Below are 10,741 nucleotides of genomic sequence, written 5' to 3'. Positions count from 1 at the left end.
ATTTGCATCTGGGGAGACGGAACTCTCGTCGACAAGGTCAGCTCCAGGTTGCATAAGTTGCCGAAGTTACAGATAGTCGACAGGATCATGCGCAATTTGAATGACGAATGGGTAGAACAGAAGCTCTGCTCTAGTAGCCTTGACATTGCTAAGTTGCCTCATGCCTATGCCGCACACTCGAATAGCCAGTCGTAACACAGATATACATAGCAGCAGATGATAACGCATCCGCCCCAAATGAAGGTCTACTGCACAGCGTCAGATCTCTCGACAAGATCACCGTTCAGCTTGAGTTTGGTAGAATGGGAGAACGTTACGTGCCCGGACGGATGGAGGTACTACGAACACACAGCACACGCCGCCGTTTCAGAGATAGCCCTCGAGGGCGATGCAAAGTCACTGCAGATGGGGTAAGCCAGCCTCGAAATTGAATTAACAACAAACGAGCTGATTGACTTGAAGTCTGGTGCCTAAAAGTGCCACCAGTCCGGTCAGACCACGTGCCTGGGCCAGCGAAAGTAAGGGCCGTCTGCTGTGTTCATTTTCGGATATCGTTCGAGAGGTAAGCCGTATGTCTTCCGCAAATGTTGACTGACTTAGCAGCTCGTGATAACAGCAAATCTTGAGGCACTCCACCTTTTACCACGTAGCCCAGTGTCTACAGTGGTCGCCCTTCAGGTTCCAACCCCAAGGCCGTCACCATGCAAGCGTCGCACCTAAAGCCGAACCAGCAGACGACGACGCAGGTAGTCTCACAGAGGACCTGATCGCCATCATCAGCCACTACCAAGGTCACGACAAGGGTCTGGCAGGTCAAGGCCGAGTGCGTCTCCAGGTTCTGCTCAAGCACTATGAGGTACGAGTCGTAGCTCTGCGGCTCGAAACGTTGCTGACGAACTCCAGGACAAGGGAAAAAGGAGCACAGCCATCAAACCCGAGCCTGCACCTGAAGATAGCAATGGCATTCGTATCAAGCGTGAGCGCGAGGATGGTAGGTTTGTGATAGGAGAGCGGAAGCGCAGCAAGCATGAGATCATCGTGCTGGACGAATGAACGTCGACAAGGTCAAATAAGCTGAAGGACAGAGAGGGTCAGGTACTGGAGGCCGTCTCACGTAAAGGGCCACCATTCCGTATCTTGATGAGGACATACCGGTACAGCATGTTCCACTCAGTCAACTCGAACGGAGTACCTCCAGAAGTGGAAAGTTTGCACCTGATAATGGAGCCTCACGTGCGTACTCAACAGACAGAATAGCTTAGCACAAAAACGAGCATTGCATGCAATGTCAATGACGATCGCACGAACAACGGAAGTGCTTTCACTCGATGATGCTGAACACGTATGCAAAATGAAGGGATGTGACCTCTGCTGATTCCCAACCTCTCATGATACTCAGAATGAGTTTATCCAGGTCGGGCGCCCAGCCATGGGCCTGGTCTCCTCTACGCGCAGCGCGAAAACAGCCCTCGCCATGGGAGACGATAGGGCTGCCGTTAAGTAGTGTTTGTAGTGCCGGCGATGTAGAGAAGAAGAGACAGAGGCTTGGAAAATTTGGGTTTTGGAGGTCGGCAGAGGGGCTAGGCTCAATGGGGCAAGGTGCTTGGAATGCTGGACCGCAGTTGCCAATCTGGCCGCTTGTGACGAGCCCACCAGCGACATCGAGAGCTCCGGGACAGTACACCTTGCAGTTCAGCGGTATTGTTGCAGCCTGTTCTCGCTGCGGCCACGCTGGTAATTGCTCGACTACCATCAAAACCGGCTAATCCACCGCTTGCGCACCGCCAACCCCTTGCTCTCGAATTGTGGGCGCCCTCGTTCCCCTCCACGAGACATCGCCCAAACACCACCACCGCCGCCTCCGCGTAGACACCACCCACCATGGCAGACTTCGAGGCACTCAAGGACCAATGGAGCCAGATCGAGGACACAGATGGCGTTCGCCTGAGTTGGAACACGCTGCCCAGCTCGCGCATGGTACGGAGCTCCGCATACACCGCTCAATCGGCGCATCGTCAACATTCAGCATGCTGACCTGAAGTAAAGGAAGCTTCGCGGCTGGTAGTCCCCATTGGCGCCCTCTACACGCCCTTGAAGGAGAAGACGGACACTCCCCTCCTCCAATATGACCCCGTCGCCTGCAAGGCGCCTTGCAAGGCCATCCTCAATCCCTTCTGGTAGGACATACACGCCAACTGCATAGACTGCACACGCTGACCCCGCCGCAGTCAGGTAGACATGCGCGCCAGGATGTGGATATGTCCCTTCTGTCTGCAGCGAAACGCCCTGCCGCCGCACTACAAGGACATCTCCGCCGAGCAAATCCCTCCAGAGCTTCACCCTGGCAGCACAACAATCGAGTACCGCCTCCCTCGCCCAGCGCCCGCGCCGCCTATCTTCTTGTTCGTTGTCGATACTTGCCAGGAGGAGGACAGCTTGAAGGCCCTCAAGGACTCGATCATTATGAGCTTGAGCCTGCTACCACAGTACGCTCTGGTCGGTCTGATCACATATGGTACAATGGTAGGACCCTTTTAGCGGATACTTTATGGGATGTTCTGACAGCCGTAGGCTCAAGTACACGAGCTTGGCTACACCGAATGCGCCAAGTCGTACGTCTTCCGCGGTAACAAGGACTACGCTACGAAGCAGGTCCACGACATGCTCGGCCTCGGCCAGGCCGCACCCCGACCGAACATTCCCCAGCAGCCCGGCCGACCGCAAATGCCTATGGGCAACGTCGACACACGTTTCCTTCTGCCTGTTTCGCAGTGCGAATTCCAGTTGACCAACGCTCTTGAGCAGCTGCAGAGGGATCCCTGGCCCGTTGCGAACGACAAGCGCCCACTGAGGTGTACTGGTGTTGCGCTGAGCATTGCTGCTGGATTGCTCGAGTTCCGCCACCGTGAGGCTGGTGCGCGCATCATGCTGTTCGCTGGTGGCCCAGCTACTGAGGGTCCTGGTATGGTCGTTGGTCCAGAGCTGAAGGAGGCGATTCGATCGCACCACGACATTGACCGCGATAACATCAAGTACTACAAGAAGGCGCTGAAGGTGGGTAATTTGGCAACCGGAGAAGCCTCAGGACTAACATGTGGTAGTTCTACGAAACTCTCGCCAAGCGCGTCGCACAGAACGGTCACATCGTCGATATCTTCGCTGGTTGCCTGGACCAGGTCGGTTTGCTCGAGATGCGCGGTCTCTCGAACTCTACCGGTGGACACATGATCTTGACGGATAGCTTTACATCGTCCATGTACAAGCAGTCGTTCGTGCGCATCTTTAACAAGGATGAGCAAGACAACCTGCTCATGGCTTTCAACGCCAACCTCGAGGTCCTCACTACCAAGGAGCTGAAGGTTACCGGTTTGATCGGTCACGCCGTTTCGAACAACAAGAAGTCCGTATCCGTCGGCGAGACTGAGTGCGGTATTGGCAACACATGCTCCTGGAAGATGTGTGGTATCGACCCCGAATCGTCCTACGGTATCTACTTCGAGATTGCCGGCCAAGGCGGCCCCAACCAGATGCAGGCCGGTCCTCAAAAGGGAATGATGCAGTTCCTCACATACTACCAGCACTCTGCTGGTCAATTCCACTTGAGGGTCACCACAGTTGCGCGCAACCTTAGTGGACCATCCGGCGACCCAGCTATTGCACAGTCGTTCGATCAGGAAGCAGCCGCAGTTCTCATGTCGAGGATAGCAGTGTTCAAGGCTGAGGTTGACGATGGTCCGGATGTCCTTCGATGGGTTGACCGCATGCTTATCAGATTATGCTCGCGCTTCGCCGAGTACAGGAAGGACGACCCGTCATCATTCAGGTATGCAACTACACTATATCTTGTGAGGTCTTACTAACGTCTACAGGCTCGAAAAGAACTTCACATTATACCCACAGTTCATGTTTCATCTCCGCCGCTCGCAATTTCTGCAAGTCTTCAACAACTCGCCTGACGAGACCGCTTTCTACCGCCACGTTCTGAACCACGAGGATGTTAGCAACTCCCTCATCATGATTCAGCCCACGCTTGATAGCTACGGCTTCGACCACGAAGGCGGCCAGCCCGTCCTCCTCGACTCCTCATCCATCCAGAACGAAACCGTCCTGCTCCTCGACACTTTCTTCCATATTCTCATCTTCCACGGCGAGACGATGGCCGAGTGGCGCAAGGCAGGATACCAGGACCAGGAGGGCTACGAGAACTTTGCTACTCTGCTTGAAAGCCCAAAGGAGGACGCCAAGGATCTCATCCAGGACCGATTCCCGCTGCCGCGTTTCATTGTTTGCGATGCGGGAGGCTCGCAAGCGCGCTTCTTGCTCAGCAAGCTCAATCCGTCTACAACGCATACGACACAGAGCTATGGTGGTGTGAGCCAGACGGCGCAGACTATCTTCACAGATGATGTTAGTTTGCAGACGTTCATGGATCATCTTATGAAGTTGGCTGTAAACGGTACTGGTTAGACGGGTTGAGAGGGAAGTAATAAGATGATGAATCGTTGTAGCATTGAAGATGGAAGTGTAGTCATGTTAGCCGGAGATGTAAGCAATCAATCACTATCACACATGAACTTGGCAATGGTGAACATGACATGAAGATGCATTCGCTTTTGACCTATGGTATCCGTGGAAACACGCATGACAGGAACAAGATACTGAGGTAGCTATACACGTCGAAGCCACTCGCTCGCATAGCCACTCTCTCGCGTACTCTCCAGCGGTATAAGGGTCAGGATTCTAAGCCTTAGCCTTCTTCGCCTTCTTCGCCTTCGGGGCAGCAGCAGCAGGCTTCTTCGCCGTCGCCTTGGGTGCGGCTTCGACCTTCTCCTCAGCAACGGGCTCAGGCTCCGCGGCCTTCGCGGTCTTCTTGCCCTTCTTGCCCTTCGCCTCGGTCGGCGCCGCTGTCTCGGTCAACAACTGCTGGGGCTCGCTCGCTTCAATCTCGAGCTGCTTTCCGGCTTTCACATCCTTCACAGCCTTCACGCTGGGCGCAGCGAACTCATACCCAAACTCCTCCTTCAGCGCCTTATTCCTCCCACTCCGGCGCTTGTTCTCATTCTGCACCCTCTTCTCCCATACCTCGCGCTCCGCGCCCCTCTCCATGGCCAACCCAGCCTTCTTATTCCGTGGGTCAACCTTGAACCTGGTCCCCGCCCCCTTGAACAGGTTCTCGTGCACCTGCTCCTTGGGGATCAGCGCGCACTTGAGGATGTGGCCGAACATGAGGTAGTTGTTCATTGTGCGGGCGACGATGTCGGCGACTTCGGCGGACGCGAATTCGACGAAGGCGTAGTGCTTGGAGGCGCCAGTTTTCTTGTTGCGGGATAGGCGCAGGTTGAGAACGCGGCCGAATTGCGCGAAGTACTTTTTCATTTGGGGCTCGAAGAAGCCTCGGGGGACGCGACTAGAATTTGTCAGTGAGAGTGTTCGGAGAGCTGGGTGGGAACAAGTACCCTATATAGACCACGCCTGGCTCGGTGGCCTTGGGTGTGTCTTTGGCTTTGGCGATGGCTTTCTTTTGCGACTTTGTGAGCTTGGGGACGACGGCTGAGTCTTCGGGGAAGTCGACATCGTTCTCGCTATCGCTGTCGTCGCTACCAAAGCCGGCGAGGAGCGCGGCCGTCTGGTCGTCCTCCTCTGCTGCATCCTCGACATCGCCATCCTCGGTGATGACCGCGTCGACCTCAGCAACCTCCTCTACTGGCTCCTCCTGCGCCGCCTTTCCCTTCTTCGCCTTTGTGGCCTTAGCCTTGGGTGCCTCGACGACCTCCTCCTCCTCCTCCTCCTCCTCCTCGACGGGCTTGGGTTCTGCTACGGGCTCCTTCTTGCCCTTCTTCGCCTTGGTAGCCTTTGCTTTCGGTGCCTCCTTCTTGGGTGTATCCTTCTTCGCCTCGATCACGTCAAAGTCGAGCATGCTCTCGTCCTCATCACCATTGGCCTCGGGAACAGGCTCGGCCTTCTTCTTTCCCTTGGTAGCTTTCGTGGGCTTCGCTGCGAGGGCCTCGTTGTCAGAGAAAAAGTCTTCGGCTTGCTTGCGCGCAGACTTCTTCGCGGGCTTCTCAGCAGCAGGTGCGGGCGCAGCTTTGGCAACTTTGGGAGATTTGGCGGGCTTTGTGGGGGCAGCAATGTCGTCCGATTTTCTGGGCTTCTTCGCCTTGGGCGCAGCGTCCAATGCGCCTGTGCAGTGTTAATGGATAGTTTGGCGATTTGTTGGATAATCACACGTACCCTTGCGCTTCTTGCTTGCAACGTCTGCAGCGGCCATTGTGAATGTGTGAGGGCTGCTGTGTGTTGTGAGGTGTTGATTTGAGTCCTCTGTGAAAGTTCAAAGTTTCGAGGCTCGAGCTCCTTCCACCTGAACTTTTTTGGGGCGCTAGCAACTACCCGCCAAGGCCATTGGTAGGCGGTGGCTTGCCTGCAACAAACGCGACTATCAACAACGACTTTCTTGAAAAGTACCCCTAATCATCGTAGTAAAATAGTCGCCGCTTTCGGGACTCAAATCACGTCTTCCTCTTCTTCAGTCAACCCACATTTACGCTACTACATCCGGCATTACAACCCACCGAAAATTGACCCTCACCATGGCGCCGGGAATTGATATGAGTGACAAGAACGCCTGGGACGACTCCTTCCTACAAGATTCCTGGAACGACGCTGTGGCTGAATATGAGGTAGGTATCCTGCTTCCATCACGTGTTTCACTGGCTGATCCCCGCCCAGAAATACCACAGCATCGCTAGATCAGGCAGACGCCTAGAAGACGCCCTGACTGAAGAAGAGCTGAAGGAGCTGCGTGAGTAGGTCAACCGCTTCTCATCTGAACGTGCGGTGCTGAGTATCGTAGAGATAATGGCGACCTGATAGGCGAGGTAGAAGCAATTCCTGAAGTTGTCGCCGAGGCGAACGGCAATTCGGACCAGATGGATGCCGAGGAATCAATGCAAGAGACGGAAGGGGTCGAGCAAGTTGTTCAAGCGGAGCTCCCACCGCAGGTACGACCCGGCTACACACGCACGCAACACGAAGATCCATGACTGACAGACGACAGGAAACCACAGCATCCGAAGAGCTCAATCAACCCCAGTCAGCAAATGCAGGAACCGCAGCGCCACATGACAATGTCTTCGCCGCGATGCCTCAGGCTCTGTTAGGAACAGGTACGTTTTGGGACTGACAGTTGTCGATTCGGCCAATTTATGGAGCCTGACATTCGGAGACATGCTAACACATGACCAGTTCAAGACGAGAACCTCAAGAACATTATGATGTCGTGGTACTATGCAGGGTACTACACAGGCCTGCACGCGGGTCAGCAGCTTCCAAGAGATGCTCCGCCAAAGCAGTGAGGACGAGAGAAATGATGAACGCTACAAACAGCGCATGTTGGAGAGTTGAGCATGCCCAACATCCTGCAAGAGCTTGGAGAGTCGAACATGGAAGTTCTGCACCAATGAGGGAAGAGTACGCCTTTGGTCTAGCCGGATTAGGCTGCGATCACCAACAGTTCCTGCCTCACAGCCTTCGGGAGGCCTACGATGCGAGATGAACTCCCAAGAAACTTTATGCGGCAGACGATCTTCTAGCCTCTTCTTTCAGGCGTTTCTACTGGTTGTGGCCTTGCGCCGGGAGCGGGATAGCCATCGCTGGGCTGTGCAGCCAGGAAGCGAGACAGATCTGCGACGCTACCGCGACAACCTCGAACCCACCTCCTACAGATCAAGCATCATGACACCCGGCCACGCCTATGAGCCTCAGCGCTTTGCCTGGAATCTATCGGTTTTTGCAGATGGCCACCCGTTTCGAGGGCTTTTTGCCTAGCCACAAGAGCGTTATGTTTCGCCATGTGTCCGGCCTGTCTGCCACCCCCAGACGTACAATTTCATGCGTGTTCTTAAGCACTTGATGTCCCAGGCACACATCTCTTCTCTCCCCCATTCTGCCTCATAACTGTCTCGTTGCGCGTGCTCCACTCTCCTTTCTAGTCTCTCTCTTCATTCTTCTGTCCGAGCCGGCTCTCGTAGCGCCTTTCGATCCTTCTAATCAACGACCACGGTATAGCCAGCCCAGGCGGTTACGTTCCTTTCGCATTCACGACATTACGAAGACATAGTCATAATGAAGTACATCAACGCACTGCCCATTGTTGCTGGCCTGGCCGCCGCCCAGATGCAGGTCATGAGTCTTGCGCCGGCGGCTGCAAGCGGACCAGCTACACATACTGTGAGCTTACCTTCCGCTATCCCATCACGCCTCATCTAACAACAATCAGGTTGTTGTCGGTGGCCTGACACCCGTCGCAACCGGCATGGCTCCCGTCCTCGGATACAGACCGGAATCCATCACTGCCAACGTAGGCGACGTCGTCGAATTTCAGTTCATGCAGAAGAACCACACAGCCACGCAGTCCACCTTCGCCGAGCCCTGCAAAGCCATGGATGGCGGCAAGGACTCGGGCTTCATGCCCAACCCCGAGGGCAAGGCAGGCGTGACGTGGAACATGACTGTCGAGACTACTGATGCGATATGTAAGTCCCCCAGGACCTTTGTACGTTGTATTTGTAGGAGGTTGGGCTGATGAGTGTGATAGGGATGTACTGCAAACAAGCCCAAGGCGAACACTGCGGCAAAGGCATGGTGTTCAGCATCAACGCCAAACTCGACGGCGACAAGACAATGGCGCAGTTCAAACAACTCGCTATCAAATCCAACGGCACCACACTCAAGGACTCGGCCATCCAGTCTGTCGACCCCGCTGCCGCCGCCGCTCCCTCCACGGTGACAGTGCAGGCTGGTGGCGCCGTGGCTACGGCGTCAGGCAGCGGTGCACTGGCCAGCGCGACGGTTGTTGCCGGGCAGGGAACGGATGGTGCGGGCCAGACTTGCACGTGCAGTTGCTTGTGCGGAATGAATTCTTTCCCGGCGAGTGCGGCGGTTAACAACTTTGGTGGGTTTGCTGGCATGATCGCATAAGCCAACAAAGAGGAGGCGAGCAGCACGATCTTGACAGAGGTTGGTGGTATGTGGAGGGAGGGTCGCACTAATTGATAAGAGAATGGGAGAGGAATCCTATGAGCGCTTTGGCTTTGGCTGTTCAGACTGGCTTCTGGGATGCCATGTCGATATTTATACCACTTCTGATGAATGAGGGGCGTTAGCGTTATACCGTAATCCACATTTGAGAGTGTGTTCATATGTTTAGAACTAGTATCGAATCCAAGAGATCGAGTCAACTTTCATTCTCTCATTTTGCTTGTATGTTTGGGCATGTCGGCCTCTTGCATGGCAACGACCACTTTGCGCTGGGAGGCTGATGAGAGCGATGTGTATGTGGTGGCTTTGAAGCGTTGCTGGGAGACTTGCGCAGAGTGAATCATTGTCGTCTCGGCTTAGCAATGTAGGATGTGATAAAGGTTTGCTATAGTTTAATGTGAGACCCATTCTGGAACGGAGTTGTGCGACTGCAAGGTAATACGAGCCAAAGATCGGCACTGGTACTTCTTGGTTGGATATGCAGTGATTGTGCGCTGCGATTGCTGTGTTGGAAGGAAGTTATTCTCTGAGGCGCTGCCGCACATGTTGCAAGTTTTGATTGCTGCGTAATAGAACAAGGCAATTCTGCGAGTCAGCATGTTCTTAATTTCATGTCGGATCTGGTGTTGGCGCAAGTGGGCAGATGCATCGCAGCATGCGAGACCGCAAACTGATTGATTTAGAGATGTCGTGTACCCAGAAACCCCAAGAAAACATGTCGCATTTACTACAACCCCTCAAAACTCCATTCCATGCCTGGCCCCTTGATTTGCGTGTTTCTAGCTGTCGTGCGCACTGCAGTCGTGGGTGGTCCCCACTCGCTCATGCCTCAGGCATCTTATTTTCCGTCGGCCTTCTTCGCTTCGGCTGCGCGACTTATCAGCACCGCCCACAGAACACAGTTCTTCACGCCCAACGCAGCAAAGACACGAAGAGACATAACAAAAAGATCGAAAGAGGAAGGGACATACCTGCAGCCTGCTTGGCGCGCATGATGGCAGCAGCATTCTCCTTGGCCTTGGCTTGCTCGGAGCCGGACATCTGTAGAGGTCAGCCACGATCAAACAAACCTCAAGGTACTCAACGTCAAACTGCGAGCAAATTTGACGTCGTGGCAGCGGTACATACGGTGTTCTTGCCTTTCTACCACTGCTGTCAGTACATGCTCAGTGGGGAAGGCTGAGGCAAACTCACCTTGCCAGCCTGCTCCTTCAGGTTCTTCTCCCTAGCCTTGTCGCGCTGGTTACCACGAGCCATCTTGTCAACTTTTCTCTCTAAGAGTCGCGAAGTCTGGTGTCTTGGAGTGCTGGATTCGTACTGCGGCAGTGGAAATCGAGGGTCAAAGGGTAAGCGTGGTCGGAAGGCGTTAAAAGAGCGCTGTTTAGGGGGCGCTGATTGGTGCGCACAGGGAAGGGGGCTAGAACGCAGAGGTGGGGAAGCTAGAAGGTGCGCCACGTGTGTGGGTGTCTTTGCTGCACTTCACGGCTGCGCTTCACATGTTGCTTTGTGTATCACCGTAGACATTCACTCACTACTCGAGTGAAGTTCGAGTTGAATCTTTCGATGGTTTATGACGATGACGCGTGAGCCTCACCTCGCGCAGAAGAGACCACCTCGAACGATGCAGCCTGGTGTCCTTCGGCATGACAAGAACGAGCACGACCGCTTCACTGAGCTATTACAAAAGCTTCAGTATGGTTGCTAT

At 54.5% G+C, this 10,741-nt stretch overlaps 5 protein-coding genes across 5 annotated transcripts; 3 read left to right on the top strand and 2 right to left on the bottom strand.

Moving 5' to 3' along the window:
- Positions 1-1,653: 1,653 nt before the first annotated feature.
- BU25DRAFT_397389 (uncharacterized protein) lies at positions 1,654-4,561 on the top strand. The gene is made up of 6 exons (XM_033704873.1): positions 1,654-1,977; positions 2,047-2,177; positions 2,229-2,523; positions 2,572-3,054; positions 3,102-3,823; positions 3,870-4,561. The coding sequence occupies exons 1-6, from the start codon at positions 1,882-1,884 to the stop codon at positions 4,465-4,467; spliced, it is 2,325 nt and encodes a 774-aa protein (XP_033559566.1). The 5' UTR covers positions 1,654-1,881; the 3' UTR covers positions 4,468-4,561.
- Positions 4,562-4,618: 57 nt separating this feature from the next.
- Positions 4,619-6,319, bottom strand: BU25DRAFT_493008 (uncharacterized protein). The gene is made up of 3 exons (XM_033711688.1): positions 6,232-6,319; positions 5,457-6,180; positions 4,619-5,407 (listed from the first exon to the last, which is right to left on the bottom strand). Exons 1-3 carry the CDS (start codon positions 6,266-6,268, stop codon positions 4,741-4,743), a joined length of 1,428 nt encoding a protein of 475 aa, XP_033559565.1. The 5' UTR covers positions 6,269-6,319; the 3' UTR covers positions 4,619-4,740.
- A 268-nt stretch (positions 6,320-6,587) lies between these two features.
- On the top strand, positions 6,588-7,352 carry BU25DRAFT_346194 (uncharacterized protein; the record flags this gene model as incomplete). The annotated part of the gene is made up of 5 exons (XM_033703083.1): positions 6,588-6,677; positions 6,727-6,803; positions 6,851-6,998; positions 7,055-7,163; positions 7,243-7,352. The coding sequence occupies 5 exons, from the start codon at positions 6,588-6,590 to the stop codon at positions 7,350-7,352; spliced, it is 534 nt and encodes a 177-aa protein (XP_033559564.1).
- Positions 7,353-8,121: 769 nt separating this feature from the next.
- On the top strand, positions 8,122-8,976 carry BU25DRAFT_346032 (uncharacterized protein; the record flags this gene model as incomplete). Its single annotated transcript, XM_033703070.1, has 3 exons — positions 8,122-8,226; positions 8,276-8,531; positions 8,594-8,976. 3 exons carry the CDS (start codon positions 8,122-8,124, stop codon positions 8,974-8,976), a joined length of 744 nt encoding a protein of 247 aa, XP_033559563.1.
- Positions 8,977-9,874: 898 nt separating this feature from the next.
- On the bottom strand, positions 9,875-10,293 carry BU25DRAFT_460481 (uncharacterized protein; the record flags this gene model as incomplete). Its single annotated transcript, XM_033710357.1, has 4 exons — positions 9,875-9,903; positions 10,008-10,077; positions 10,165-10,179; positions 10,231-10,293. The coding sequence occupies 4 exons, from the start codon at positions 10,291-10,293 to the stop codon at positions 9,875-9,877; spliced, it is 177 nt and encodes a 58-aa protein (XP_033559562.1).
- Positions 10,294-10,741: the final 448 nt, after the last annotated feature.

Source organism: Macroventuria anomochaeta (assembly GCF_010093625.1).
Source record: "Macroventuria anomochaeta strain CBS 525.71 unplaced genomic scaffold BU25scaffold_26, whole genome shotgun sequence".
Classification (NCBI taxonomy): Eukaryota; Fungi; Ascomycota; class Dothideomycetes; order Pleosporales; family Didymellaceae; genus Macroventuria; species Macroventuria anomochaeta.
Note: the sequence above shows the minus strand (reverse complement) of the source record. Positions and strands in the feature narration are given on the sequence as shown.